The 27,415-nt window shown below is 42.7% G+C and overlaps 1 protein-coding gene across 4 annotated transcripts in view; it reads right to left on the reverse strand.

The window, feature by feature from the left end:
• Positions 1-27,415, reverse strand: part of LIPH (lipase H) — a 41,616-nt gene that overhangs the window by 3,557 nt on the left and 10,644 nt on the right. The window contains exons 2-9 of one of the 4 annotated variants that reach the window (XM_008157554.3): positions 19,137-19,504; positions 17,374-17,482; positions 12,594-12,695; positions 10,622-10,711; positions 7,929-8,096; positions 6,533-6,628; positions 4,435-4,546; positions 1,077-1,250 (exon numbers count right to left, since the gene is read on the reverse strand). In XM_008157554.3, the coding sequence (XP_008155776.2) occupies positions 1,077-1,250; positions 4,435-4,546; positions 6,533-6,628; positions 7,929-8,096; positions 10,622-10,711; positions 12,594-12,695; positions 17,374-17,482; positions 19,137-19,504 (1,219 nt within the window). Of the gene's footprint in view, positions 1-1,076; positions 1,267-4,434; positions 4,547-6,532; positions 6,629-7,928; positions 8,097-10,621; positions 10,712-12,593; positions 12,696-17,373; positions 17,483-19,136; positions 19,505-27,415 lie in introns of those variants that run through there. The other 3 variants (XM_054713806.1, XM_028133974.2, XM_028133979.2) reach the window with 3 other exon arrangements.

Below are 27,415 nucleotides of genomic sequence, written 5' to 3' on the forward strand. Positions count from 1 at the left end.
GTTTCTCTCTCATCGATGTTTCTATCTCTCTATCCCTCTCCCTTCCTCTCTCTCTCAAAATCAATGAAAACATACTTTTTTAAAATAACGTAAAAGAAAGCAGATTAGAAAGAAATAACCAAAAATGTTAATAGTGGTTGCCTCTGAATAATGACATTATGGGTGACGTTTCTCAACTTTCTAACACTTTCTGCACTTTCCAAAATTTTTAAATGAACATGTATCCCTTGTATTAAAATAAATTTATCTTATTAAATGTTTTAGTATACCCTAAACCTTAGAAGAAACTTGTATTATTAAATGTTTTAGGGTATCCTAAACCTTCAGGAAAAGGAAATTTATAAAGTACTAACTGCTCACATCGCTTTCTGTCTCCCTTGTGCCTGACGTTGGATGCTGGAACTATATGTGGCATTAGTCACTAAACATATATACCATCTCAGCCTTTTCTTCTCTCCTTTGTCTCTGTCTCTACACAAACACACACACACACACACACACACACACACACACACACACGCGCGCGCATGCACACACAAACACACTCGTTGTTTACTTTTTTTAAAACCAATTGAGAATAGGTCATTTACCACTTAATTCTTCAGTGTGTATTTCCTAAGAACAAGAACATTCTCAGTGCAGTTATCAAATTTAACTTTCATACTGTACCAATGGAATAAAATAGTCTAATTGATGTATACCATTTTTTTTTTATACCAGGACCTGTTCTATCAGTTTGCTGAATTATATGAGACTTTCTTTTCTACAACAAATTAGCAACTTGCAAAGCAATGTGGGTAGAGTGGTTAGGGAGGAATTGTATAACTCTGTACATATAAGGACAATTATTTCTTTGGACTATTGATTGGATCATTTATTTTTAAGTGCATACCAGTAAAATTTCCTTGGATTGCTGGGCTACTTGTTTTTATCAAGTCTATTTTTGGAAAACTCTTCACTTCCTTCATTGTGATTGATGAAGGCCAATTATAGCATTAGGCCAAGCAGACTGGACAAGAACCAACAACATCTTTGGAAAACAGGGGCTTGTCAAACCCTGCCTATGTATGGCTCACCTCTCTGGATGGGCAAGTGACCTTAACTTCATCCGGAGAATCCTGAGCTTGTACCTCGGGCCTACTACAGATCCTGTAGAGAACACCAGGGAAATGGCTGCCACTTTATCCAGGTCTTGACTAAACCTTGCAAGCAGACTCACTTGGTGGTATTTCTGGAATGTTGCAGGTTCACTAGAAGGAAGAAATACTATTTTTATTTTTTTAATAATTCTTTATTGTTGAAAGTAATACATATGTCCCCTTTCCTCCCCCACTCCCATTACTCCCTCTAGCCTGCCCCTGCCCCCCACCCCAGGCCTTCAGAAATACTATTTTTAAATGGATATTGATTGCTAGTGAAAGAGTTTTGAAACTTATAAGTCAGTAAGCAGGCAGCCATTTGACTCCATAGCCTGCAATAGCCGACTTTTGTGGGCAAAGTCCACTGGCTTCCCAAGCACTGCTGACCCCAGGACTAAGGAAATGCTATGACTTTAGAGAGGCATGTGCTGCCTACAATAGCCAGGCAGCATCCTCAACTCTTGACACATGTCTCCAACCCCCTGGAAATTACTGCAAGGTGAGTATGATTATCTTCATTTCACAGACAAGGAAACAGATGCTTTTAAAGGATGACTATTGCCCTAACCAGTTTGGCTCGGTGGATAGAGCGTCGGCCTGCAGACTCAAGGGTCCCAGGTTCAATTCCGGTCAAGGGCATGTACCTTGGTTGCGGGCACGTCCCCAGTAGGGGGTGTGCAGGAGGCAGCTGATTGATGTTTCTCTCTTATCAATGTTTCTAACTCTCTCTCTCCCTCTCCCTTCCTCTCTGTAAAAAATCAATAAAATATATTTTAAAAAAATAAAGGATGACTGTTATAGGATGTGAATTATATTTCAATGTCTTAAAAGGTTAAAAACAAGAAATACTGTAAAGAGTAGATATAAAAAGAGTCATCAGGCAGATAATCACCTTGAATGTGACTCCATTTGCACCCATAGTCTGGTAAGATTGGATAAACTCAAAGTACATACTGTAATATCATTTCCTTTACCTTAAATTGTAAAAATAATACTAAAATGTCAAAGTTTACCTTGAAAAAAAAGTAGCCATTATTTCCCACATAATAAAACAAGTATTTCCTTTTATTCCCATATATTCTCTCATTGGTGATGACTTTTTCACAAACATGACTAAAATGAGAATTATTAAACATGACTAATATGAAGATGTTAAGGTCTCTATCGTAATCAAGATTTTAAAAATATGAAGATGTTAAGGTCTCTATCGTAATCAAGATTTTAAAAACCTCCAAATTTAGGAGTCCCTACTTGGAAGAAATTTACTATGTAAAATTAAAACTCCTAAGACAGGTAAGAATGTAAGCAATTATTGACATGAATACTCACGTTTTGCTAAGTGAACACTCTCCATTATGTAACTGCATGATCTCCCCTGCTATTTCCTAGAATCTCCAGATGAGGTCTCTGCCTCACTTCCTCACTGAAGGTCACAGCTCAGAAACTCCCAGAGGCTGATTCTTCAAGATGTGCTACACCTAGGGTGCCCTCCCTGGAAATGCTGCCCCACTGTGGGTATGAGGACACTGACACTATAGTGCGGTCATTGAAATAGATCAACGAAGATCCCCCCAAAACCCCACTACTCACAAATCCTAACAATGGTGGGGTGGAGGGAGCAATACAGCTTAGGAATACTGTATAATGTATATGTAGTGATTAAAGCTATGGGCTTTGGGGTTGAACAGACTGTCTCTGCTTTCACCTCATTCGCCCTGATCAGCCAGCTGTGTGATACTGGCCAAATCACTTTCCTCATTTATACAATAGAGATGGTAATACTACCTCACAGGGTTTTAGTGAGAATTGCATTAACTAATGTGTGTAATGCACTTACTTCAATAAACAAAGGCTATTATTATTATTATCCAAGGATACATTTTAAAAAAGTCACCTCACCTGGCCGGTGGTGCTCAGTTGGCTGAGCATGGACCTATGAACCAGGAGTCACAGTTCAATTTCCAGTCATGGCACATGCCCGGGTTTCGGGCTCAATCCCCAGTAGGGGGCTTGCAAGAGGCAGACGATCAATGATTCTCAGCATTGATGTTTCTACATCTCTCTCCCTCTCCCTTCTTCTCTGAAATCAATAAAAATATATTTGAAAAGTCACCTCTAAACCACCCATCTACACTGTCTCTATCTACACAGTGAATCCATAAGGCAATTGCCAGTTTCAGATGACATTCTACTTGGTCCTCTATGGGTAAGGCCAAGAGACAACCCAAATACCTACTAGACAACAGGAACCAGGAAACATTTTCTGAGAAAATGAATAAAATAAGCCTCAAGTTTTTTTTGCTTAAAGAGTTTTGGTTTCTTTGTTCTTTTTCTCAATTGTAAAAGTAATAGATGAAACAACTATTAATTAACTATTTTAAACAATATATAAATATACATATATAATACATATATACAATATATAGAAAATTGAAAAAATAAAGAGAAACTGAAAGAAAGCACTCTTATTTCCACAACTCAAGGGGCAATCTAATATTTTGGCATGTTTCTATTTCATTTTTATTAAGTTAAGCTAAAATTTTATACATAGATAATACATGCTGCATTTTATACTTGACATAATTTGATATCCTGAAGTTTTTCACTTAGTATACTATAAACATTTCATTTAATATGTTTCATAAATAATCCCAAAGCATGAATGGTATTCTGTTATTCGGGAACATTTAAATTAACCATTTCCTCACTGTGGGGGTTTTAGGGTGTTTCCAATATTCAATTGCAAGTTACATTTTCTGAGTTTCAAAAACATATACATATGTTTACATATGTGTGTGTGTGTATGTAAGTATGTTTATGTATAGTATGAGCTCATAAAAGAATAGAACATATGTGTATGGGGGTGGATGCCTGTGGGGGTGGGATTGTTGGGATGGACCAAGAATTTGCACTTTTATTTTACATACTCCTTTACTGTTTAAATCCTTTACAGCAAGCAAAGATGAGTTTTGTAATTAAATGCTTAAATTAAACAAAGGAATGAAGGAGAAGAGGGAGAAAAGAAAGGGAGGGTGAAGGGTGGAAGTAGGAAAGGGAAAGAAAGGAGGGAAGGAGGAAGAGAGGAGGCAGGGGTAATAAATCCTTGCACCAATTCCATTTGTAAAGATCCTGGGAGATCAAAAGCCACAGGAAGCAACTAAACAATATGTCCCCTTATATCTTTTGTAAAACAAAGAAAAGTACAGACATGTAAATAAGAAAATAGATATATTTTGAATTTCTCTGAGCAAAAAAAGGAAAATAGCAAACTGTAAAAGATCCCAACCCAACTTACTGATCGATTTTGGATTCTGTGGTATTTCCAGCTTTGTCTTTCAATTTGATTGTAATGGACCCTCTTCTTATGTTCTTGTTCCAAGTTATAATATCCACAAAGTAATGATATACTGCAAAACCAGGAAAAAAACATCATAAGAGAGAGATACTCCCAACTGCTCTCTTAAAGGGCCAGTTCCTAAAAACCCAACCTCCCTAATAACTGAGTCTCTTTTTAAATTCCTCTCTAGTTTCTCTGCCAACATCAGGGCAGAATTTTCTAAAACTCCTTTCTATTCCCTTTGGTAAAGATGGCTCGAGTGACAGCAGAACCCAACGGTATCCAGTCGCCATGTTTAGGCATCACCGTTGAAACAGTGCTCCCACCTACTGAACAAGGTCTCGTGGCCTACTGCTGAGTGACAGGATCACTTCAATCCCTGCCCATTTTAGAATAAGCCAACCAGGTGGCCATGTAGAGACCCTCCACCGCTGTCAAGGTCTTCCCCAGCCTGGGCCACATCCACTAGCGATTCAGCCTCCCTCTTCACTTCTTCGATCATGCCACTCCACCTGCACTGCCAAGCTCCCTCTTGCTCCTGAGCCTTCCCCTCACTTGGATACTCCTTTGCCACCTTTGACAACTCATCCATCAGGTTTCAGCTTAATGTCACTTCGTCCAGGAGGCCTTCATTGACCCTCAGATTAAGTCAGGTCTACCTCTTGGAATTCTTATCATACTCTGGGATTTTCCCAGTATTAGCACACTTTACTGTATTTTAAAAATGCAAGAAAAAAATGATAATCAAAATGTGGTAAATGAATGGGTACATTCTATATAAATATTGCCTGAAGAGTGTCTTATGGGGTTACAAAATAAACAATAAAACTAAAATATACTACAACAATAAGTGGGAAGGAATAAAGGGATTATTCCTCTTTATAATCTCAGCAATAATACCTTATAGACACCCATTAAATTCCTACTCAATAAATGAGAGTGCGTGATGTGTTCGGAGAACTCTTCTTCCTCCTCACTCTTTGCTCACCGTGGTCAAGTATGCTTTGGGAAGATGGGATCCCACTATGACATTCAAATTTGCTATCTCTTGGTCAGACTTGTAGAAAAGGGGAAAGAGGCTCAGGGAGATGGCTGTCCCACAAAGGAGTAAGGCAAGCCCTGGAGTGGCCATTTTATGACCCATTATTTCTCAAGGGCCTGCTCCATTGGGACCTGGCAGACACAAAACCCGTGGCTGCCATATGTGGCTCTAAAGAAGGAAGGAAACCCAGTGAGCTGCAGCCTCTTTTACAAGGGTTGCTCCCAAGAAAAGTGAAAAGGGAGACAAGATTACAAGAAATACATCTGCCGGGGAAAATTCCTTGCTTCTCAGGCCAGCTGATCTATTATCCCACTTAGCTCCCCTCTGGAATACCCAATCTCTCAATGTCTTTTGAAGGTCATCATAGTTGCTTTAAAGGTGGAGCTGATCCACCCATAGATGTGGCTGACGCCCGATTTTTCCTAGAGCCAATCTTATGTCTCTGGGAGATCAAGCGATTTTCTGGAAGATGTTAGTGATTACAATGGCCATCCAATGAAGCTAACAACTTTGTTGATATTTTCAATCCTCATTACCCAGAAGATAGACATTCCTATCCCCATTCGACCTAGCAGGACATTGAGACTCAGCGAGGTCAAATGTCTTGACTAAGGTCGCACAGCTATGATGTAGAGTCAGGATTCAACCTAGGTCAGTGATGGGCAACCTTTTGAGCTTGGTGTGTCAAACTTCGCCAAAAAACTGAGCATAACTCGGGTAGTGTGTCACTTTGAGGAAAAAACTAACTCCAAGACTCTAGTCGCAAATGTTTCATCCTCAGGAGCAGCAAATGTTTCATCCTTGGCATGCGGCCACGTGTCATCAGAAATGGCTACGCGTGTCAGTGCTGACACGCGTGTCATAGGTTCGCCATCACTGACCTAGGTCTTTCCAACTCCAAAGTCCACACTGCACCATGGCCTGCATTTACTAAGAAGTAGCTGGGAAGCTGAGACTCAGTCATCCCAAAAATAAAGGGGGTGGGCAAAAGCAACAACCACATTCACCACTCACTGCAGAACGGTTTCTCCTCAGCTGTGTCAAAGTATGCTTTAGTCATGGGAGGGTCTTTCTCCGTTAAATAGTCTTTCCAATGATCAGCATAATAGCCTACAAAACAAGTTGGAAAAGTGTAATGGTAACATGTATTCCATAAACGTAAAAGCAGCTGGGGAGGCAGCAAGAACAGAGAGTGTGGCTTCCATCACCACTGAGATCATTCCCCTCACGCCTCATGGTGAGGACCCAAAGGGCAGTGCCTGCCCAGCACCCACCACACTCTACTCACTACCCGATCCCTAAGAGCTTATAGACACCCATTGGAAAAGGGCCCTACCGTGGTTTTCCCTCCTTTCCACTGACATTACATCACCCAGCCTGGTTCTCAGTAGCATAGGTGGAGAAGTGGAGCAGACTAAAAACAGTGCTGACATTTTTCCATAATACATTCATTTTATAGCTTACACAGATCCAGGGACCTAGAACAGCATCACTCCTGCAAAGCAATGTGCTTTCTTGAACTGCAATCGAGCCCCTCAACTGCATAGAACCTGGGTTTGCCAAGTGACTATGTCATCAAGCAGGTGAATGTCCTCCTTCACGCGTGTGACTTCAGGAAGGAGACTGAGTGCCCGCAGTACATCAGTGTGGCCTCGCTCTCCCTCCTCTGTCCCCACTCCTATAGAACTGCCTCTGCCTTCTGACTTGAACTGGGGTGGGACCCAGGCATCAGTATTTTTTAAAAGGTCTCTAGGTGATTCCAGTGCATAATCAGGGTTGAGAATCCCTTGTCTACAGAACGCCCTGACGTTAACTTGGATTATTTTCCTTTGGGAACAATTAGAAAATTCTCATAACTCTCTGGTTCCAAGGTCCGCACCACCTGAAATGTTTCTATTAACCCTTAGCAAATATCCCAGCTGCCTCCACAGTATCCATCACCCCACCCCACTCCCGTACAATGCACACGAGAGTCAGTATGCTATGAAGGCACTAACAGACACAACTTGTTGGAAGGAGTAATTCTGCAAGGCTCATGTGACCGAAGGGATCAAAGAGGTTGTGTGCAAGGAGAGGGCATTCCTGTCCCCAAGGGAGCAGGCTACATAAGGTGATTGTGCCCTGGGTGGGCTTAGAAACTTTTCTGGAACCTTGTTTTTCACGCTAGAATAGAGTGTCCAGAGAGGTTGCACTGCCTTCTGGATGAAATCCTATACAGGTTGCTTTTCTAACATTGATTAGAAGACCCCAGAGCACTTTACAGAACAAATTGGCTAGAAAAAGCTGACTATATAAATTTTCCAAGAGCACACAATTTCCAGGCTTATTTTTAGATAGTAAAATGGTGCTGGGAATCCTACCAAAAATTTGCTCTTCGTTAACCAGAAGAAAAACTGCTTGTTGGACTTACCCAGGAGTGGACAGGACTCCTTTTGTGGTATGCCACAGCTGACACACTTGCCATTCCTATAATCCCTGTAGGAGTCGCAGGGATATGCAGTGACGGTGCAGTTCTCTCTCAGGGAAGCGAGGTACAGGTACACGGACTTCTGGTGGTCACACTTAAAGTACTGCATTCCTGGGTTGTGAAAGGAATGATTAAAGAGTAGAGCAGTTGTAGCATTTAAAAATAGTATATCACAGACGGTATGTACACACACACACACACACACACACACACACACACACACATATACAAACACAATTTGTCATGTCTCCTATATACCAGGCACTGTACTAACAGCTTCAGTATATTCTATTCCATTCAATCCTTATGAAAACCCATAGATCAGAATTCATGCTAACAAATGACAGGCATGATTGTCCCCGTTTTATGGAGCAGGACTTTGAGACTCAGAGAGGTTAAATGACTGGACCAAGGTCACACAGTTATTATGTGGTAGAATCAGGACTTGACCATTTCATTTGTCAGTGAAACGGAGAAGAAAAATTCAATGGTAGTCAGAGATTCCCCAGAGGTTTTTTAGCAGAAGACAAGTACGCAAGTACATTTAAACTATTCAAGATATAAAAAAAAAAGAAGAAGAAGCCATGGGGGGAGAAGGAGGGAAATGGTAGAGAAATATCCCCAAGATGGGAAGGAAGAAGAGATAGCTTTGGGAAAGGATGATGGATGACTCCACCCTGAGTCCAGATGAAGTCACTCAGAAAAGGTCCCAAAGATGGGTAATCAATGGAGGTAAGAGGTAAGGATCTGAATGGGAAACCAAATCCCATGAAAAGAGGAGCTATGTCTATGAGCTAGTGGTTTGTAGAGGCACTGAATGCTGGAGTCAGAACATTTCCTCTTTCTCCAAAGTCCTCTTATGCCCACTTAGGAAGCCAATATTTATTTATTATTCCTAGATCTCCCACTTGCAAAAGCAATGAAGCTAATAACAATAGAGAGGATGTCCTTTGTAAGCAAAGCATGTTATCTTTGTCTGCTCATGGATGTATTATCACACAGGACAGGACTGCTTACCATTTATGGTACCATATGGTTGGCCCTATTACGCCATTACATTGGGATCATTTTCAAAAACTACATCATTCCCATGGGGCCATATACAGCTACCATTTTGTAACAAGATCATCTTTTTCTAGAATTATTTCCAGGATTGTTTAACTTTCTATAGCAATGGTGAAATAAATATTTAGAATACTGAGTGATAGGTTTTGCATTTGGTCCCACACCCCACTTTTATGTTGTCCTCCAACTACCCATTTTTGTTTTGTGAGGTTTTTCCCATTATCAAAGTAATATATGCTCATTTAGAAAATAGAAGATAATGATGTGAAAATCTCATAGAAGTCTAATGTCTAGAGATCACCCTAATAATTGTTTGGAGCATTTAAATTTAGTCTTCTTTTCTATACTTACACCTGTACAAATACACATCCTACATAATAAAAGCCTAATATGCAAATCGACCGAACGGCGGAATGACCAACAGAACGATAGGTCACTATGATGCACACTGACCACCAGGGGGCAGCTCAATGCAGGAGCTGCCCCCAGCCCACAGGCCCCAGGCCAGCCAAGGCACGTGCCAGCAGGGGCCCCCCAATCACCCCACCGGTCTCCCTACAGATCAGCCCTGATCACTGGCCAGGTCTAGGGACCCTACCTGTGCAAGAACTTCATACACCGGGCCTCTAGTTCTATGTAATAAAATCCTAATATGCTAAGTCGGCCATTCAAACAATCAAAGTGTAATATGCTAATGATATGCTAAGGCCACTCAACTGCTCGCTATGATGTACACTGACCACCAGGGAGCAGACAGTTGACCAGTTGCTATGACATACACTGACCACCAGGGGAACATATGCTCCAACTGGTAGGTTAGCTTGCTGCTGGGTCCAGCTGATCGGAACTGAGCGAGATGGGCTGGACATGCCCTGGAGCCCTCCCATGTGCCTCCCCGGCATCCCTCTCTGGCCCCGATTGTGCACTGGTGGGGTCCCTCGGCCTGGCCTGTGCCTTCTCACAATCCGGGACCCCTTGGGGGATGTCAGAGAACCGATTTCGGCCCGATCCTACAGGCCAGGCTGAGGCACCCCACTGGTGCACGAATTCATGCACCAGGCCTCAAGTTTAAAAATAAGTTGGGATCAAACTATAGTTTTTATCTTTTTCTTTTTAACATCATATTGCGAGCATTTTCATTAATCTCTAAAATATGACTTTTAACAATTATATTCCTTTGTGTGGGCGTACCATATTCATTTAATAATTTTTCTATGTTGGACATTTAGATTAATTTCTAAAAAATTAACTATTATAAATAACACTGTGTTGAATACCTTTGCACTCTAATTTTTGTCTACATTTCCTACTATTTCTCTAAGAGAGATTTCTAGGTCAAAGACACATCTTTTCAAGAGGGACAGATAATTCATAACAGCTTTTAATCATTTGGTTATGGTTATTAACCAAATGTATATTTGAGTAATAATTATAATTTATAACATATTTATACCACCTCTACTTTCTCAGGAATGTTTTTTATTAATAACTACCCCACATAGGATACCAGATTTTTAAAATATGCTTTTTAAAAGCCACCATTTTACAAAATATAAAGTATCTGAACTTACCTCCAAATATTGTTTTGGGGCAACCAGGTTGATCCAGTCCTCCATTTGGATAGAAGTCTATGTTTCCTAATGGTTCCTTATAGCCCAGTGCTAAAAGAGAATATACTGTGCTTTACACTGCTTTGAACTTTGCACATCTCATAGCTCGTTTGCCTGCAGGATATGGGCAAGGGCTGTATTATTGTTGTTGTTGTTGTTGTTGTTGTTACTATTATTATACCTACTTAAATATTTTGCCCAAAGTTACCTAGCTAGTTAAAGAGCATCATTGCTACACACAAACACACACATACACACACACACACACACACACACACACACTCTCTCTCTAATAGGATACTATGAAGATAGTGATGGAACTTATTTCTGATATTTGTAAAGACATAAGACAGCTTGCTCACTCATTCACTGCAAGGCTGATAAAAGAACCCCATGAAATGAAGACCTATGTCTGTAAACTAGTGGTTTGGAGAGGTACTGAATGCTGGAGTCAGATCAACATCTCTCTCTCTCTTTTGTTTTGTTTTGTTTTTTTGTTAATCCTCACCCTTACCCTAGGACCATGGTCGGCAAACTGCAGCTCTCGAGCCACATGCAGCTCTTTGGCCCCTTGAGCGTGGCTCTTCCACAAAATACCACGGCCTGGGCGAGTCTATTTTGAAGAAGTGGCATTAGAAGAAGTTTAAGTTTAAAAAATTGGGCTCTCAAAAGAAATTTCACTCATTGTACTGTTGATATTTGGCTCTGTTGACTAATGAGTTTGCCGACCACTGCCCTAGGATATTCTTTCCATTGATTCTTAGAGAGAGTGGAAAGGAGGGAAGAAAGGAGGGAGGGAGAAAAACATTGATGTGAGACAGACACATGGATTGGTTGCCTCCCACACACACCCCAACTGGGGCCAGGGATCAAACCTGCAACCCAGGAAACCACCCTTGATGGGAAATCAAACCCTTGACCCTTTGGTGTGTGGGCCAATGCTTCAAACACTAAGCAACACCAGCCAGAGCGATACTTTTCTTCTTTTTTTATATTTTATTGATTTTTTACAGAGAGGAAGAGAGAGAACATCGATCAGCTGCCTCCTGCACACCCCTGCTGGGGATGTGCCCGCAACCAAGGTACAATGCCCTTGACCGGAATCGAACCTGGGACCTTTCAGTCCGCAGGCCGATGCTCTATCCACTGAGCCAAACCGGTATCGGCGATACTTTTCTTCTTTACGTTTGTCTGAAACCCTCTATTTCCTGAGCCTCTACTTGCATTTTGTGTAAATCTTTAATGAATAAGAAACCGGGAAAAATGAACTTTTACTTAGTAGAAAAAACTCTTTAAAAAATTGGGATCTAGGATGGCAAAGAGATTGGAAACTCTTCCAGAAAACAGGGACCTAAAAAATTATCTATATATATAAAAGCCTAAGCGACCATTACGACCAGTCAACCAAACGACCATTTGTCCACAAGCTGTGCAAAGCAGACAGTCATCTTGACCACTTTAAAAATAAGAAGAAACCCAGGCGCATTTGCTCAGTGGTTGAGCGTCAACCTATGAACCAGGAGGTCACAGTTCGATTCCTGGTCAGGGCACATGCCCGGGTTGTGGGCTTGATCCGCAGTGTGGTGCGTGCGGGAGGCAGCCGGTCAATGATTCTTTCTCATCATTGATGGTTCTATCTCTCTCTCCTTCTCCCTTCCTCTCTGAAATCAATAAAAAAATATATTTTTTAAAATAAAAATAATAGGAAGAGATGACGGGAAAAGCACCTCCACTCCAGCAAGCGATCCTGGGTGCCTGCATCAAGATCCACAGAAATCTTCCCTTCAAGATTTCTGTGGATTTGGAACTCTGCCCCGTAGGAAAAGGGAATCTGGAGGAACCTGATCTGCCCCTGCATGGCAGTCCCCCAGGAGAAGCCTCCACGGGAGTCTGGGTGAGGGGGGTCCCTGGCTCACAAGCATGGGAATGTTACCATCAATGTCGGAATGGATGACGTCAACGAACTGTGCGTCGCTGGGATCTAATCTGTCCTCGGGCGGTTTCCCGTTGAATAAAGGGCCGGCAGGGTCGAGGCCTGGAAGGAAAACAGAGCTGATCAGGCAGCCCCACGCCATGAGTCACCTGCAGCTTTTGATCCCTCTCCTTGAAGAAGGCTCACAGGCTGCAGGGCACCTCCGAGTGGGCAAGCGCCCACATTCCCATCCTGCTCGGTCAGGCTACTTTCCACAACCCTCTAGCCTTTTCCCACAGGAGAGGTGGTTACCCTGGCAGTGCCCTGAGGACGGCATCCAGATTCCACCAGGAGGTATAGCTTGTGCACAGCGCAACAGCAGAGCGTACACAGACATATGGGGGACAGGGGAATATAAACTGGTTCCTCAGGAAAAAGCACTGAAGGGTGCATATAAAAAGCAAACGCTATACTTACCGGTATCTTTATCTCCTTTTAAATGATCCAGAAACTTCACTAAACCTTTTCTTCTTCACAGTTTCAATTTGTAGTCACATATAGCAGCTCATAAGCTCCACATCACAAGCTTGTGAGGGAGGCAGGGTAGCTATTATCTTTCTCATTTTACATATGAATGAACTGAGGTTCAGGGAGATCAAGTGTCTTAACCAGAGCCACAGACTCACCATGCAATCACCTCTCTCTGTGGAGCTCTCGGTTTTATTGCACTGAGTCTGGCAAGCTCGGTAGGAAAGAGTGAAACTCTCCTGTCAGCGCGGTATCAGACCAGGTATCGAGGAGGGAAACAATGTGGGTGTCAATTCTTATAGAACTGACCCATCCCATAAATGCCTGAACTGATTTCTTGCCCTTGGTCAATGTTAGCTGGGCGTTCCTCACCATCATTATGAAACAGCTGTAAAAACAAGACAGCAGCTCCCATGACGCTATAACCACAAAATAAAAACTTTAAACTAAAAAACAAGCAAAAACAAACACCAGAGGTTCCAACAGGCCCCGCTTACTAGAAGCCTGGGGAGCGAAGAACGGAAGAACGTGTCAAGGGACTTAGGGAAGGTTTTATCTACAAATGTCATGTTAAATGACATCTCCCCATTTCCTGGTGTTTCATATAAAAATCCAAGTGATAGCGTATTTGCCTCAACTTTCCTGGGTCTAGCCTCAATTTCTCCATTTCTACCCTCTCAACGCTCTGGCTTCCTTGAGGCTTATCTTTACCTGCTTTGTTTCCTTAGCTCCTTCTCCACCCTCACCCCCAGCTTTTCTTATTTTTCTGTCTGCTCCCAATGAAACTGATGAGGGAGGAGATGGATGAACACCCAGGCACCCAGGTCCACAGGATCCTCTCAACAAAAAAAGAGAAGTGCATAACCTTGCAAAGAGTTTGCTGGGGAAGCCTGCTCTGCACCGAAGACAGCACCACTTCCGGCGTAAGAAAATGAACAGTGAGAGCCCAGTTTACAGCAGCCTCCAGACCCGCGGCTGATAAATCGGCTTGCTATATAAAGTCCAACATGGCAATTTTAGGAGTCATGAAGGCGCTGTTAATAATTACACCAGGACCCAAGGCACAAATGGGGACTGTCACAATAAACTTGGACAAAATGCTCTCCTTAGCGATAAGCCATAGCAAATGAGTTTACAATGTCAGCCAAAAATCACAGGTAAGCTGTACTTGGTGTGGGCAGAGACCACTGGAGTCAGATAGATGTAACATGGAGCCCCAAAACCAATGCCAACCAGCTGTGTGACCTCAGGCAGGTTACTTGACCTCTCTGAACCTCAGTTCTTTATCTGTAAAGCGGAGGTAGAATTAATAGCTACTTCAGAAGACTTATAAGAGGACTCCTAGATCTGAATTCAGAACATGTTGAGATTATTGTAGGATAGAGACAAAATGGAAAAATTGAGCTCTTTCTTGTTGCTCTTAAGGTCACCAGAAATGAGTTTAGATAGTGATCCCTGTCTTTTACTGCAGAATTTAACTAGTTTGAGAATTTGATGACATCAAACATTTTGCATGCAGTTTTGGGAGCCTGCCTCTTACTCTCATCCCCAAGGTCACCGTGAACTCTCTAAGGCAGTGCTGCCCAAGAAAAATATAATGGGAGCCACAAATACACTTTTAAAATCTCAAGCAGCCATTTAAAAAAAAGTAAAAAAACAAGGAAAATTAATTTTAATAATACATTTTATTTAACCCAGTTTATTTAACCCAATATACCTAAATATTATTTCAACATGCAATCAATATTAAAAATTTGAGATTTTTAAGTATTTTTTGGTAGTTAGTCTTCAAGATCCATGTGTATTTTGCTCTTACAGCACATCCCAATGTGCACTAGCCACATTTCATGTGCTCAAACCACATGTGGCTAGTGGCTACTATATTGGACACCCCAGGAAACTCCTGGATCCCAACCACAGAGATTCTGATTCAGCAAGCTAATATTGTATCAGCACCCCAAGGTGACTTTTATAGGCACTTAAGATTGAGAATAGCCGTTCCTACAACCAGAGTCTATAAAGAGAACTATGTATCACAAAAAACAAACAAATAAACAAATACCTAAGAATAGCCCTGGCCGGTGTGGCTCAGTTGATTCCGGTCAGGGCACATACCCAGGTTTCGGGTTTATTGCCAGTGAGATGCTTACAGGAGGCAACCAGTAGATGTTTAGATGTTTCTCCTCTCTCTCTCTCTCTCTCTCTCTCTCTCTCTCTCTCTCTCTCCCATCCTCTCTTCCTAAAATAAATAAAGATATCCTCTGGTGATGATTTTTTTTTAAATTTAAAAAGGATTGAGTATTAAATTTAATGTATTATCAAGTGATGTGGGTACTTGAAATATTTTAAAATCTATTCATGCTCGGCCATCTTGTGTTGAGGAAATTAATAAAAAGTAAACGCAGAAGCTGTGCCTGGACAGGAAAAGCGAAAGGAAGGGCAGAATAAAGAGAGGGACAGGGAGGAGATGAAGCAGCCATTCTGGCCTAGATAATTAACAAGCAGAACCATCCAATACTTGGGAGGTGGGAGTGCATTGTGTCCTTGGGTAGCAGGCCAGATTCCTACTCCATAATCCAGTAAGCCCACTCAGGCAAGGCAGTGGGAGATGAGTGGAAGAGGGAAATAAATGCTTGACCCCTGAAACTGCTCTCAGGGACAGCTGAGATTGACCCTGGGGCTCAGAGAGGATGAGGAATCAGGAGAATTTGGGGGAGTCGGTGGAGAAAGAAAACTGAGCTGTGGACCAATGGCTGAGTCCAGGTCACAGAGCAGGGTGGAAGGAAGGCAGGCTGGGGGAATTTCCATGGTCAGAGGCCAGGTCACATTGCATTCACATTCAAAGTAGTTGTGGAACAGGTTTGCTGGGAGGCTGAAGGGCGTAACTGGGGGTTAAGTAGAATAAGCCAGTGGTGGTCTGGGACTAGTACTGGGGAGTAAATTTTGCTCATTTCTCCCCGAACTTTGGGTCAGTGATGTCAGGTTGGTAGCTTGAATTCGGGTGGGATTATGTATACCATGGAAATCAGCAAAGGAGCACAAGCAAATTCAAGCCATCTGTTCTTTGTACCCATAAGGGAAAAGGAAATATTTTTTCAGGTAAGAACGTGTTGTTTTCTAAAACATAGTAATAGTTTTAAAAAGTAAAAAGAGCTTTGCTTCCCTAAGAAAGCAGGCAAATAAGAAAATGAGGGCAACCTGGTTCAGGGTAAAAGTAAAAAGAATGTGACCTCAAGTACCAGCAAATGGTGTGTGTGTGTGTGTGTGTGTGTGTGTGTGTGTGTGTGTGAGAGAGAGATTAGAGAGAGAGAGAGAGAGAGGGAGAGAGAATGGAATCGAACCTGTGTCAGGTCAGTCCGCTGAGCCAAACCGGCTAGGGCAATTAAACAACTCTTAAATTTCACTTAGGGATCTCATGAATTGCCCCTTTTATAAAAAAAAAAAAAAAAAACTTACTTGCCCAGGGCTACCTGTCAACTTAAGCAGCACATTCAGACTTGTGACCCTAAAAGTTTACTTCCTAAACTTTTAGGGCCTAAGTTGCATCATTTACACACACACACACACCCCACCCCACCCACACACACACACACCGTTACCTCCTTATTCTACCTTCCAGATTCCCTATAATTAAAATATCTATCTCCATGTGAGCATGAATTCTGGGAAAGGTATAAATGGAAGAAGTCTTAAATTTCTGAAAGAGAAAGCCTCCTTTAGCCCTTCATTTGTAGCCCAAGAAAGTTACTAGCCTATTAGACAAGAGAACCCAACACAGGTTTGTTTGGGATTTGACCTGTTGTGTTGCTGAGCGTTTTTATTCAGTTTTAGCTTGAAAGCTAATATTCAGAGCGTAAACCTAAGCCATCAAAATTCCCATCTCATTTTCCTGCTGTGATGGGAATTTTTTTCCTGGGGACAGAAATTTATTAGGTATGTAGTTCAAGCTATTCTGGATTAAATGAAAGGAAGAAGGATATCTGCTTGAGGCACAGAGATCAAATACCCAAGAGAGATAGCTGTTTCTCTAGCCATACGAGAAATAAAGTCACCACTGATCTTTTCTACAATTTGAAAAGTGCTTTGCGTATATCTTATTAATTAATAACCTGAGGTCAACATTGGTATGGTCTTCCTTTTGCACACGAGGACGTTAAATAATTGGAAGAAGATCTGGCTTTCAAGCCAAGGACTTGGATTGCCTACATCATGCTCCCCTAGTGAACACCCTGCCCAGGCTCACCACCCCATGTCCATTCACAGGAAGCCTTACCTGTAATTCTCCCCAGCTTCCCATTGTACTCCTCTCCAACAAACCCGGATATGTGGGCTCCTAGACTTACTCCAATCATGTAAATGTCATCAAGAGACGCTCCTTTTGTCTGGAATTTCAAGAGATCCATCGTTATAATTTGTGGGGGCCAAGGAGTTGACAACATTTGGAGAACTGTCCTATCTGTTGATTTTGGAGAAACACATCTAAGCACCTTATATCCATTATCTCACTTAAGTGTCACTACACCCTTGCAAAGTAAATGCTATTCATTTGATTACACAGATGAGAAAACTGAGGCCTGGAGTAAAAGTGATCTGCCCAAGGCCAGGCAGTGGGGAGGGCTCAGAGTGGCACTCAAACCAGACTGTCCAACTCCAATCCTGTGCCTAAACCTTTATGCCATGGTGTCTCCATTCATGTTTCTTCTAGAAACCAAGCCAAGACATCAGTAAAACCTTCTCAGTTGGGGAGAAGGGCAACAATACATTTCGATGAACTCTTTTTTATCTTCATGTTTGCTCAGTTAGATAAATTTACCCTGGAGAGGGAAGGAAGGTAGGGTAGGAGTGGATCACATTGACCATAGTCTGCTGGGACAGCCTGTCATGAGTCGTTTGAATATTTACTTTTCCAGGGCTGTGGCTTAGGTGGGGAACTCTTATAAAACATATGCCACTGTTAGACACAGTGACTCACTCTGAAAGAGTCCTGATACAAGTCCCTTTTTTTTTTTTTTTTAATAAAAGGGGCAATTCATGAGATCACTAAGTGAAATTTAAGAGTTGTTTAATTGCCCTAGCCGGTTTGGCTCAGCGGACTGACCTGACACAGGTTCGATTCCAGTCAAAGGCACATCCTGGGTTGCAGGCTTGATCCCCCGTGGGGGGTGTGCAGGAGGCAGCCAGACAATGATTCTCTCTCATCACTGATGTTTCTATCTCTCTTCCTCTCCCTTCCTCTCTGAAATCAATAAAAAAAAGTATACAGTATTTTTAAAAAAGAGTTATTTAGCCGACCGGTTTGGCTCAGTGGATAGAGCGTCGGCCTGCGGACTCAAGGGTCCCAGGTTCGATTCCGGTCAAGGGCATGTACCTTGGTTGCGGGCACGTCCCCAGTGGGGGGTGTGCAAGAGGCAGCTGATCGATGTTTCTCTCTCATCGATGTTTCTAACTCTCTATCCCTCTCTCTTCCTCTCTATAAAAAATCAATTATATATATATATATATATATATTTTAAATTTTTTTTTTTTTAAAGAGTTATTTAGTCAGTCTTCTAAAGACATAAATCATACCTACACAGAATTCTCTCATTAGACCATGTGTATCAGTTTTGGTTTTGGACAATCTAGCCACTAAACTTTTGACATTTCTAGGAAGAGGAACAGCTATAGACGTTAAGGAAGATCTAATCATTGAAGCCAAGAAACTCCTAGACAGAACCTGTCCTTCCCACAGGACACCTTTACCTGAGTTAGAAAAATATGCCCCTTCCTAAGGACACTTTGCCGTCATTCGCTGGAAAGTTATTTTAACAAACATATAAGTCTATAATGGCAATGATGTCCCCTTTGGTGGGCACCTTGTGCAGTGAACAACCCGCACAACCATCCTTATGGGATTTCCCTCTACCTCCCCTGGGGCTTATGTGGATCTGCAAAAACAGTTCCCTTGTTCACTGCCGATACTCCTTGGCTTTAACTCTTCAGATAATGGGCCAGTTTCAATCTAGCCCTGAATCATCTAAGAGAATGCTCCCTTACCAACATGTGATCGATAAATTCCTTCAAGACTGTTGCTACTTTTCTGGTCTTATCAGCAGCATGGTTGTATATTATAGTTGTAGCTCCTCGATTCCAATCAACAACGATCACGTTCATGTCCTCTACGGAGAGCAAACCCTCTACTAAGTCCCCTATCCAAACGGGAGGGGAGCCGGTTGGCCTGAATCCATGGATAATGAAGGTGGTTTTCTTGGTCACGTTCAAGTTCCCCAAAGCTGTGTAGTTGATGACTTGTGCGCAGGTCGGGTCTCTCCTTGTGTAGAGCATCAACTTTACACGGAGTCCTGTACCAACCACCGCACTGTGGAAGCTCAGTCGGGTGAATGAAGAACATGTTTCATCTGTGTCTGAAAATAAAAATTAGATGGCATCATGACGGTTCTTTACTTAGTAGAGCATCAAGTCCTACACTTGCCGGAGTTCTATGTGCCTTACCGCACCTAGCTATCAAGAGGCTAGATCTAGTTGCATGATGTTGCAAAGTCAGACCTGATTCAGAGTTCATACATAGTGACTTTTTCACGAAGAAAACCATCTTTCCAAATTCTACCTTCTTCAAGGTCTAATCCCAAAGTCACTTTAATGAAGCCTTCTCAAACTCTCCCAGCTATAAGTACTGTCCCTCATCCTGGAACTCACCAAGCCTCTTTATGGACCTCACTGACAGCACAAGGAAAATACTTTCAGGGGTGTATTATGGGTATTTATGTACATGTGTGTCTATCCTGCTAGACTGCAATCTCCTTGGAATGGTGTCTTATAATCTCGTGTATCCCGCACTGATTCCAGCACACAGTAGAGGAGTCAATAACTGAAGCTGCATGGTCCAAGCTACTCTTTCCTTGTCTGGGGCACCTGCCTAAGACGGCAGCAGCGAAGGTGATGTGCCTTGCCACGAGCCCAGTGGCATCTAAAACTGTTGACCACAGTGGTGTTGTTGGACCCGCTCCTTTGCTCCTGAAAGCACCACCTTCAAGCATTCATCTTGCTGAGTAGGCTGTAAGGATGGCCTTAGAGGAAAAGTTAGGGATGGGGAGGGGAACAGCATAGATGGACCTCGAGCATCTTGTCATGGCAGAAAGTAAAGGAATGTTTAAAAACAAGGAATGTTTAAAAATAAGACACAGACGAAACCGGTTTGGCTCAGTGGATAGAGCGTCGGCCTGAGGACTCAAGGGTCCCAGGTTCGATTCCGGTCAAGGGCATGTACCTTGGTTGTGGGCACATCCCCAGTAGGGGGTGTGCAAGAGGCAGCTGATCGATGTTTCTCACTCATCGATGTTTCTAACTTTCTATCTCTCTCTCTTCCTCTCTGTAAAAAATCAATAAAATATATTTTTTAATAATAATAATAAATAAATAAATAAAAACAAGTCACAAGGATACAGGAGCCAACTGGAAGGGGCTTCCACTCGCCAGATCTGGGATAATTTGAGCACAAAATAATTAAGGACACTAATGAAGTATAGGCCTTTGGAGAAAATAGGAATCCATGATTCCAAACAAATAAATGAAGGTGAAAAGAGGACTCTTACTTCCAGTATGAGGCTGAATGCCGACTGGTAAATGTGGAGTGAATGCTGGAGCTGCTACCAATCATTTTGCAACTATCAAAACAAGGCCTGGTTAGGCAAGAATCATCAATGGATGCTGAGCTGAGTGGTGGTGGGTTCTGAGGAGGAGCATGTGTGGTCTTAAAATGGCTCCCACAGATTGCTTATTAGTGATTAGGGACAAAGTCGTATATACGGTGGAAAAACTGAACAACACCTTGACTAGGTTATGCAAATGAACACTACCAATGAGGGGTAGATGGACAGCATGTGCCTCTAGCTATAATGCACTGAAAAGGACACAACATCACCTATGCAGTATTTTGGTGGTGAATGCATAACCCGAAACTAACCATGAGGAAAAATCAGACAAACAGAAAATGAGGAATATTCTATTTCTTTAAAAGGTCAATGTCATAAATGACAAAGGCTGGAGAAATGTTCTAGATTGAAGGAAAACTAAAGAAAAAGGAAAAATAAATGCAATATCTGGTCTTAGTTTGCATCCTATAATAGAAGGAAAAAATACTATAAAAGAAATTATTGGCCATTGACTAAATTGGGATATGGACACTAAGCTAGATAAAAGTTTGGTATCAATGTTAAATTAATTGAGATTGAATAGGAAGTTAGAAATAAACTAAAGATCAAGTTGCAAGGTAAGAGGGGTGGTGGGAAGGAAGGAGGGCTTTGGGGCCTTTGGGTATTGAGACAGTGTTACTTTTGCTACATTATATAAGGTCTTGGTTAAGAACCACGATCAAATAATAGTTAAGCCCTAACCGGTTTGGCTCAGTGGATAGAGCGTCGGCCTGCGGACTCAAGGGTCCCAGGTTCAGTTCCGGTTAAGGGCATGTACCTCTGTTGTGGGGACATCCCCAGTGGGGGGTGTGCAGGAGGCAGCTGATAGATGTTTCTCTCTCATCAATGTTTCTAACACTCTATCCTTCTCCCTTCCTTTCCGTTAAAAAAATCAATAAAATATATTTTTAAAAAAATAAAAATAAAATAATAGTTAAAAGCAAACCTCTGCTCAACATTGCTATCCAGACACAATAATACAATGATTGGGAAGACTATTGCATTTTTAATTATAAGAATTAGTTAAAACCTGTTTGACCCACTTTCCCACATGCTGCTTGGCTGAGAGAACAGCCGAGTAGGAGGTGAAGAGGAGCAGCAAACAATCCCCAGCTGCAAGCTGGAGCTGGTCTGTTAGGATATTCTAGAGAGTCCTAGCTGGGTTGCTCAGTGGATAGAGCATCGGCCTGCCTCTAGCTATAATGCACTTCTCAGTGCATTATAGCTAGAGGCACATGCTGTCCATCTACCCCTCATTGGTAATGTTCATTTGGATAACCTAGTCAAGGTATTGTTCAGTTTTTCCACCAGATTTGATTCCGGTCAAGGGCAAAAATCTTGGTTGCAGGCTCCTCCCCAGCCCGGACCCTGGTCTGGATGTGTGCAGGAGGCAACCAATCAATGTATTTCTCTCTGTCTTTCCCTCTCTCTTCCACTTTCTCTAAAAATCAGGTGAGGATTTTTTAAAAAGAAAAGAAATAATATTGCCTGGCTCAGTGGATAGAGTGTCGGCCTGCGGACTGAAGGGCCCTGGGTTCAGTTCCGATCAAGGGCACATGCCTGGGTTGTTGGCTCGATCCCCAGAAGGGGGCATGCAGGAGGCAGCTGATCAATGATTCTCTCTCATCATTGATGTTTCTCTCTCTCTTCTTCTCCCTTCCTCTCTGAAATCAATAAAAATATATTTTAAAAAAAGAGAATATTTAGAGAGGGGGCCACACCCTGTGATGGCCATTCTTGGGGGGACAGAGCAGAAGGAGAAGACTGCTGACCTGCAATTGGCTAACAGAAGACAAGAGGGACTTGGGAAACACCTGTTCTGACTTCCTCCAATAGGAATTTAGAAACCATTTGCCCTGGGCCCCTATTCTCAGGGAATCTACACTTGCACACCCAGAAATTGCTGCTCCTTGAGTCTGGGCCTCGGAGTAATCTTCTTCCTGGGTCTATACCCTTTCTTAATAACCTGGGTCCATTCATATAGGCTTTTATTTGAAACTTCTTACAAAGGCTCTGGTACTCATGAGTGAAGTTCCAAAATAGAATGAGCGAAAGCTCAAATAGAAGGTTAAAAATCAAGAAGGCTTTGAAATACCCCAACCTGGAAAATAGTGAGCCCCAAACTCACACATTCCTCCTTTTACTCTTCACTGTCAAGTAGCATGTGCAGTGGGTCATGCTCACAATATACTATCTTTGTTCCCCCCACCCCCCAACTCTATTGATAAATAACATTGTGTAAGTTTAGGGTGTATAACGTGATAATTTGACATGTGTATATATTGAGATATGATTATCACAATCAGGTTATTTGTTAACACATCCTTCACCTCACATAGTTACCTTTGTCTGTGTGTGTGTGTGTGGCGATAAGCTTTAAGATCTCTCTTAGCAAATTTCAAGTATACAATACAGTAATGTTAACTATAGACACTGCTCTGTGCATTAGATGTCAGAACTTATTCATCTATGTAAACATGTTCTCCACCTGTTGGCCCCTTTCATTCTTCTCTTCCTGTGGATTGCATGCTCCTGGAACACATGGACTGAAACTTGTCTGGTGCTTGTACAGAAAGTCCCAGAGTAAATACTTGTTTAGTCACTTTACTGAACAGGTGTCACAGGGTAAGTAGGGCTGAGCCTCTGGGTTTTGTTCCTGGCTGTGCGACTGACTCACCAGGTAGCCTGGGGAAATCATGTTGTCTTTCACTTGTCATCTACCTGCCCAGGAGAGGAATGCCGTGGAGATAGTTACGAATGAGTTCACACTGGGGGAGACAGAGATCCCTTCCCAAAGGAGGGAGCTGTTTGTTATGTATGTTCGTTTTGACCCAAATGAGTAATGTTAAGCCAGTGTGTCAAAAGTCACATATCTGAGTCCTTGGGAGGCTCAGAGAAGATTCGTGACGTTTGTGCCGGAGTTGTTTTTCAGTAGCAACTGCGACCTTTCATGGCTATGGAATGGCTCAACCAACCTTCTGGACTTGTTGAGTCTCTAGTAGAAGTCCTTAAAAATGAAAAGTGGATAGAGCATACAAAAAGAGCAGTACAAATGGATTTTTATTTTTCATTTCATAGAACCACTCTGATTTCAAATACTTTTACATGTCATAGTTGTTTTTATATTGGCATTGTGATCTGGAAAAGTCCATTGCAAGTACTGAGTGAAAAATAGATTTCCTAGTTCCTCTCTTCAGTACTAAATACTACAACAGCTTTACATACATTATCTCCCATCCTTAGAGGAAATGTACAGTTCATTCAACAAGAGTCTGCTCTATCCGAGCTTCTGTGTCAGGTGGCATTTCCAAGGGAGAGTCGGGCACTAATGAAATTAATGTTTCAGGAATTATATCCTTTTTCATTTTGTGTTTTGTTTGCCTTGCATGTACGGGATGACAGTGAAGCCATAACTTGATATTTTCTTTTCGTTAACATTTGCCTGGTATGCTTTTCCTTTTAAAACCTTTGAAACCCTAAGGGATCTTTGTATATAGCATCTATTTAGATTTTATTTTATGACCCAATCTGAGAGCCTTTATTTTATTTTATTAAGTATATTTTTATTGATTTCTGAGAGGAAGGGAGAGGGAGAGAGAGAGATAGAAACATCAATGATGATAGAGAATCATCAATCGGCTGCCTCCTGCACGCCCCACACTGGGGATGGAGCCCGCAACACAGGCATGTGCCCTGACTGGGAATCAATCCGTGACCTCCTGGTTCATAGATCAATGCTCAACCACTGAGCCACACTGGCTGGGCTGAGAGTCTTTTTTTTTTTTTGTAAATAGGTGAGTTCAGATTTATTAGCATAACAGATATAATTGGTGTGAAGGCCACAGAAGTGCCTTACTCAGATCTGCCTTCAAGAGAACCTTCTTCAGGGAGCACAGATAAGTTGACAGTGTCTCCAGCCACTCCACATTCACACTGAAGCCATTGCTCACCCAGGCTGCTCTCAGCCAGCTACCAACCACTGTGGGGTGTTGGAGCCAGGCCAGCAGGCCATTCCTGCCTCGTGTAGGATTCAAGTAAGAGCCAACTTTGGCTCAGGGACTCTGCATCAGCCTGGCTGTAATATGCTCAGACCTGTGCTGAAGCTCATCCTACCGATCCTTCCTTTCCCCCCACCTTTCCCAGGTACCAGATCTGCATCATGGTGGGAAGGCTCTCTCTGCCTACTCCTTACCCAACCTCCTTTATCCCCACACACATTTCCTGTAGTAGATCCTTTACCGCCTCTATCCTCCACACACATTTCCTGTAGTAGATCCCTTACCTCCTTTATCCTCCACACACATTTCCTGTAGTAGATCCTTTACCGCCTCTATCCTCCACACATATTTCCTGTAGTAGATCCTTTACCTCCTTTATCCTCCACACACATTTCCTGTAGTAGATCCTTTACCGCCTCTATCCTCCACACACATTTCCTGTAGTAGATCCCTTACCTCCTTTATCCTCCACACACATTTCCTGTAGTAGATCCTTTACCGCCTCTATCCTCCACACATATTTCCTGTAGTAGATCCTTTGCATGTCCAATCCCATCTTGGTATCTTCTTCCTGGGGGGTCCCAAACTGACACAACTGGATTTAACACTGTAATGCCACATTTTCTGATTTCAATGCTTTCTTGGTTTCTAAAGCTATTGTTTGCTACATGGATTTCCCTGTCTCTCTTTGTTGTTCTCATTTATGTATTCTTTCTAATACTTGGAAGTTTATAGCCTGCTTTAATTCTTTTGGTGTTAACCTTTATAACTGTACTAGGGGCTCGGTGCACGGAATTCATGCACGGTGGGATGGGGTCCCTCAGCCCAACCTGTACCCTCTCCAATCTGGGAGCCCTCAGGGGATGTCCTACTGATGGCTTAGGCCTGCTCCCCATGGTTCTCCTCTGTCTGCAGTCCTGCCTGCTTGACGCCACCATAGGCCCTGGTGTCTGCTCTCTGTGGGGGCCCTGCGGGGGACTGCTTGCCCCTCGCTACCATGGCCAGGGGCAAGCAGGGCCCTGCTGTCTGCTCGCTCACTGTGGGGGATGTTCACGCCTCGCCCCTAGCTGCTTGTGCGCGCGCTGGCTCAGAGCACCTGGGTCCCGGGGATGTTCCCGCCCCGCCCCCAGCCGCTCGGCGCCTGTGAGCATAGGCCCAGAGTGGCCGGGGATGTTTCAGGACCCCAGCCACTCTGGGCCTATGCATGAGCCTACAGGGTCAGAGTGTCCTGGCTCCCGAGGATGCATGTCCCTGGGATGCAGGCCGCTTGGCGCCAGCATGCGCGCAAGCAGCCACAGGGCAGGAACATCCACCGCATTCCCGCCCCTCCCCCAGCTGCTCGGCATATGTGTGTGTAGGCCCGGAGTGGCCAGGGGTCATTCCGGGACCCCTGCCGCTCCGAGCCTATGCGCAGGCCTACAGGCTCAGAGCAGCCTGGGTCCTGAGGACGCCCATCCCCGGGACCCAGGCCACTTGGTGCCGGCGCATGCACAAGCGGCCGCTCCATCCCCGGGCACTCAGCACCTGCATATGCAAATTAACCCACCATCTTTGTTGGGTTGGTTTGCATACTTACTCCTGATTGGTTGGTGGGTGTTGCAAAGTGATGGTCAATTTGCATATTTCTCTTTTATTAGTGTAGATATGAAATATTTATATCTCAATTTCATGGGATCTAAATGTGTGGACTATAGGCCACAAGTAGACTACATGCAGAATTACTCCAGACTTAGGTATATGTATTCAGACTTAATTATCCACTGATGTGAACCCCTAGCAAGGATTTTTGGGGCCTCAGGAAACTGTACCTCAGACTGTTGTGGAGCATATTACTGACTTCTGCCATGTAGCCTGCTGCTGACCTTTGTCAAACAGTTTATTTCTTTACTCAGCTCCAGTCCTTGCTTTGGTAACTTGAGACAATATCTAGTGATCCTCTGTCACACATGAGACATCTAGTGACCCTCTGTTACACATGATGAGGGCATTAACACACTCAATACTTCTCCCACTCACCTGACTTCTACCTTCTGATTTTTATTAGTTATAAAATTATTTTTAGTTCATCTGGTGATTCCTCTTATAGTTTAAAAATAAATATTTAAGCCTTGGTATTGGTGTATCAATCACAGAGAGTTCCTGTTCTATTTACTGCATCTGTTCTATCTCCTCATTCCCTACCAAGAAAGATGAGAAAATTAGGGCACTTACATTGCCTTTCTTACTCTCCTTGACTCCTTCCCCAGCCATAAACACATACAAACATACACTTTTTGTTCCCGTTGTCAAAAATAGTCACTCCTTGTTATTTGTGGATTCACCTACTCGTTAAATTTATTTGTAACCCCCAAAGTCAATACTCGAAGTGCTTTTGTGGTTATTCACGGACATGTGCAGAGTGGCAAAAAAAAAAATGAAGTGGGCCCACACATCCACTCTCAGCTGAAATCAACACCATAACACTCTGCCTTCTCACTTCACCTCTCATAAAAAATATCTTTTCACTGTCTATTTACTGCCACATTTGTTTGTTTGTTTGTTTTGCTTCTTGTGCTTTGTTGGACGAATCTTTCTGTTTAGAATGGCCTCAAAGTATAGTCCTTACATACTGTCTGGTGTTCTTTTT

The sequence above is a fragment of the Eptesicus fuscus genome, chromosome 3, assembly GCF_027574615.1.
Source record: "Eptesicus fuscus isolate TK198812 chromosome 3, DD_ASM_mEF_20220401, whole genome shotgun sequence".
NCBI lineage: Eukaryota > Metazoa > Chordata > Mammalia > Chiroptera > Vespertilionidae > Eptesicus > Eptesicus fuscus.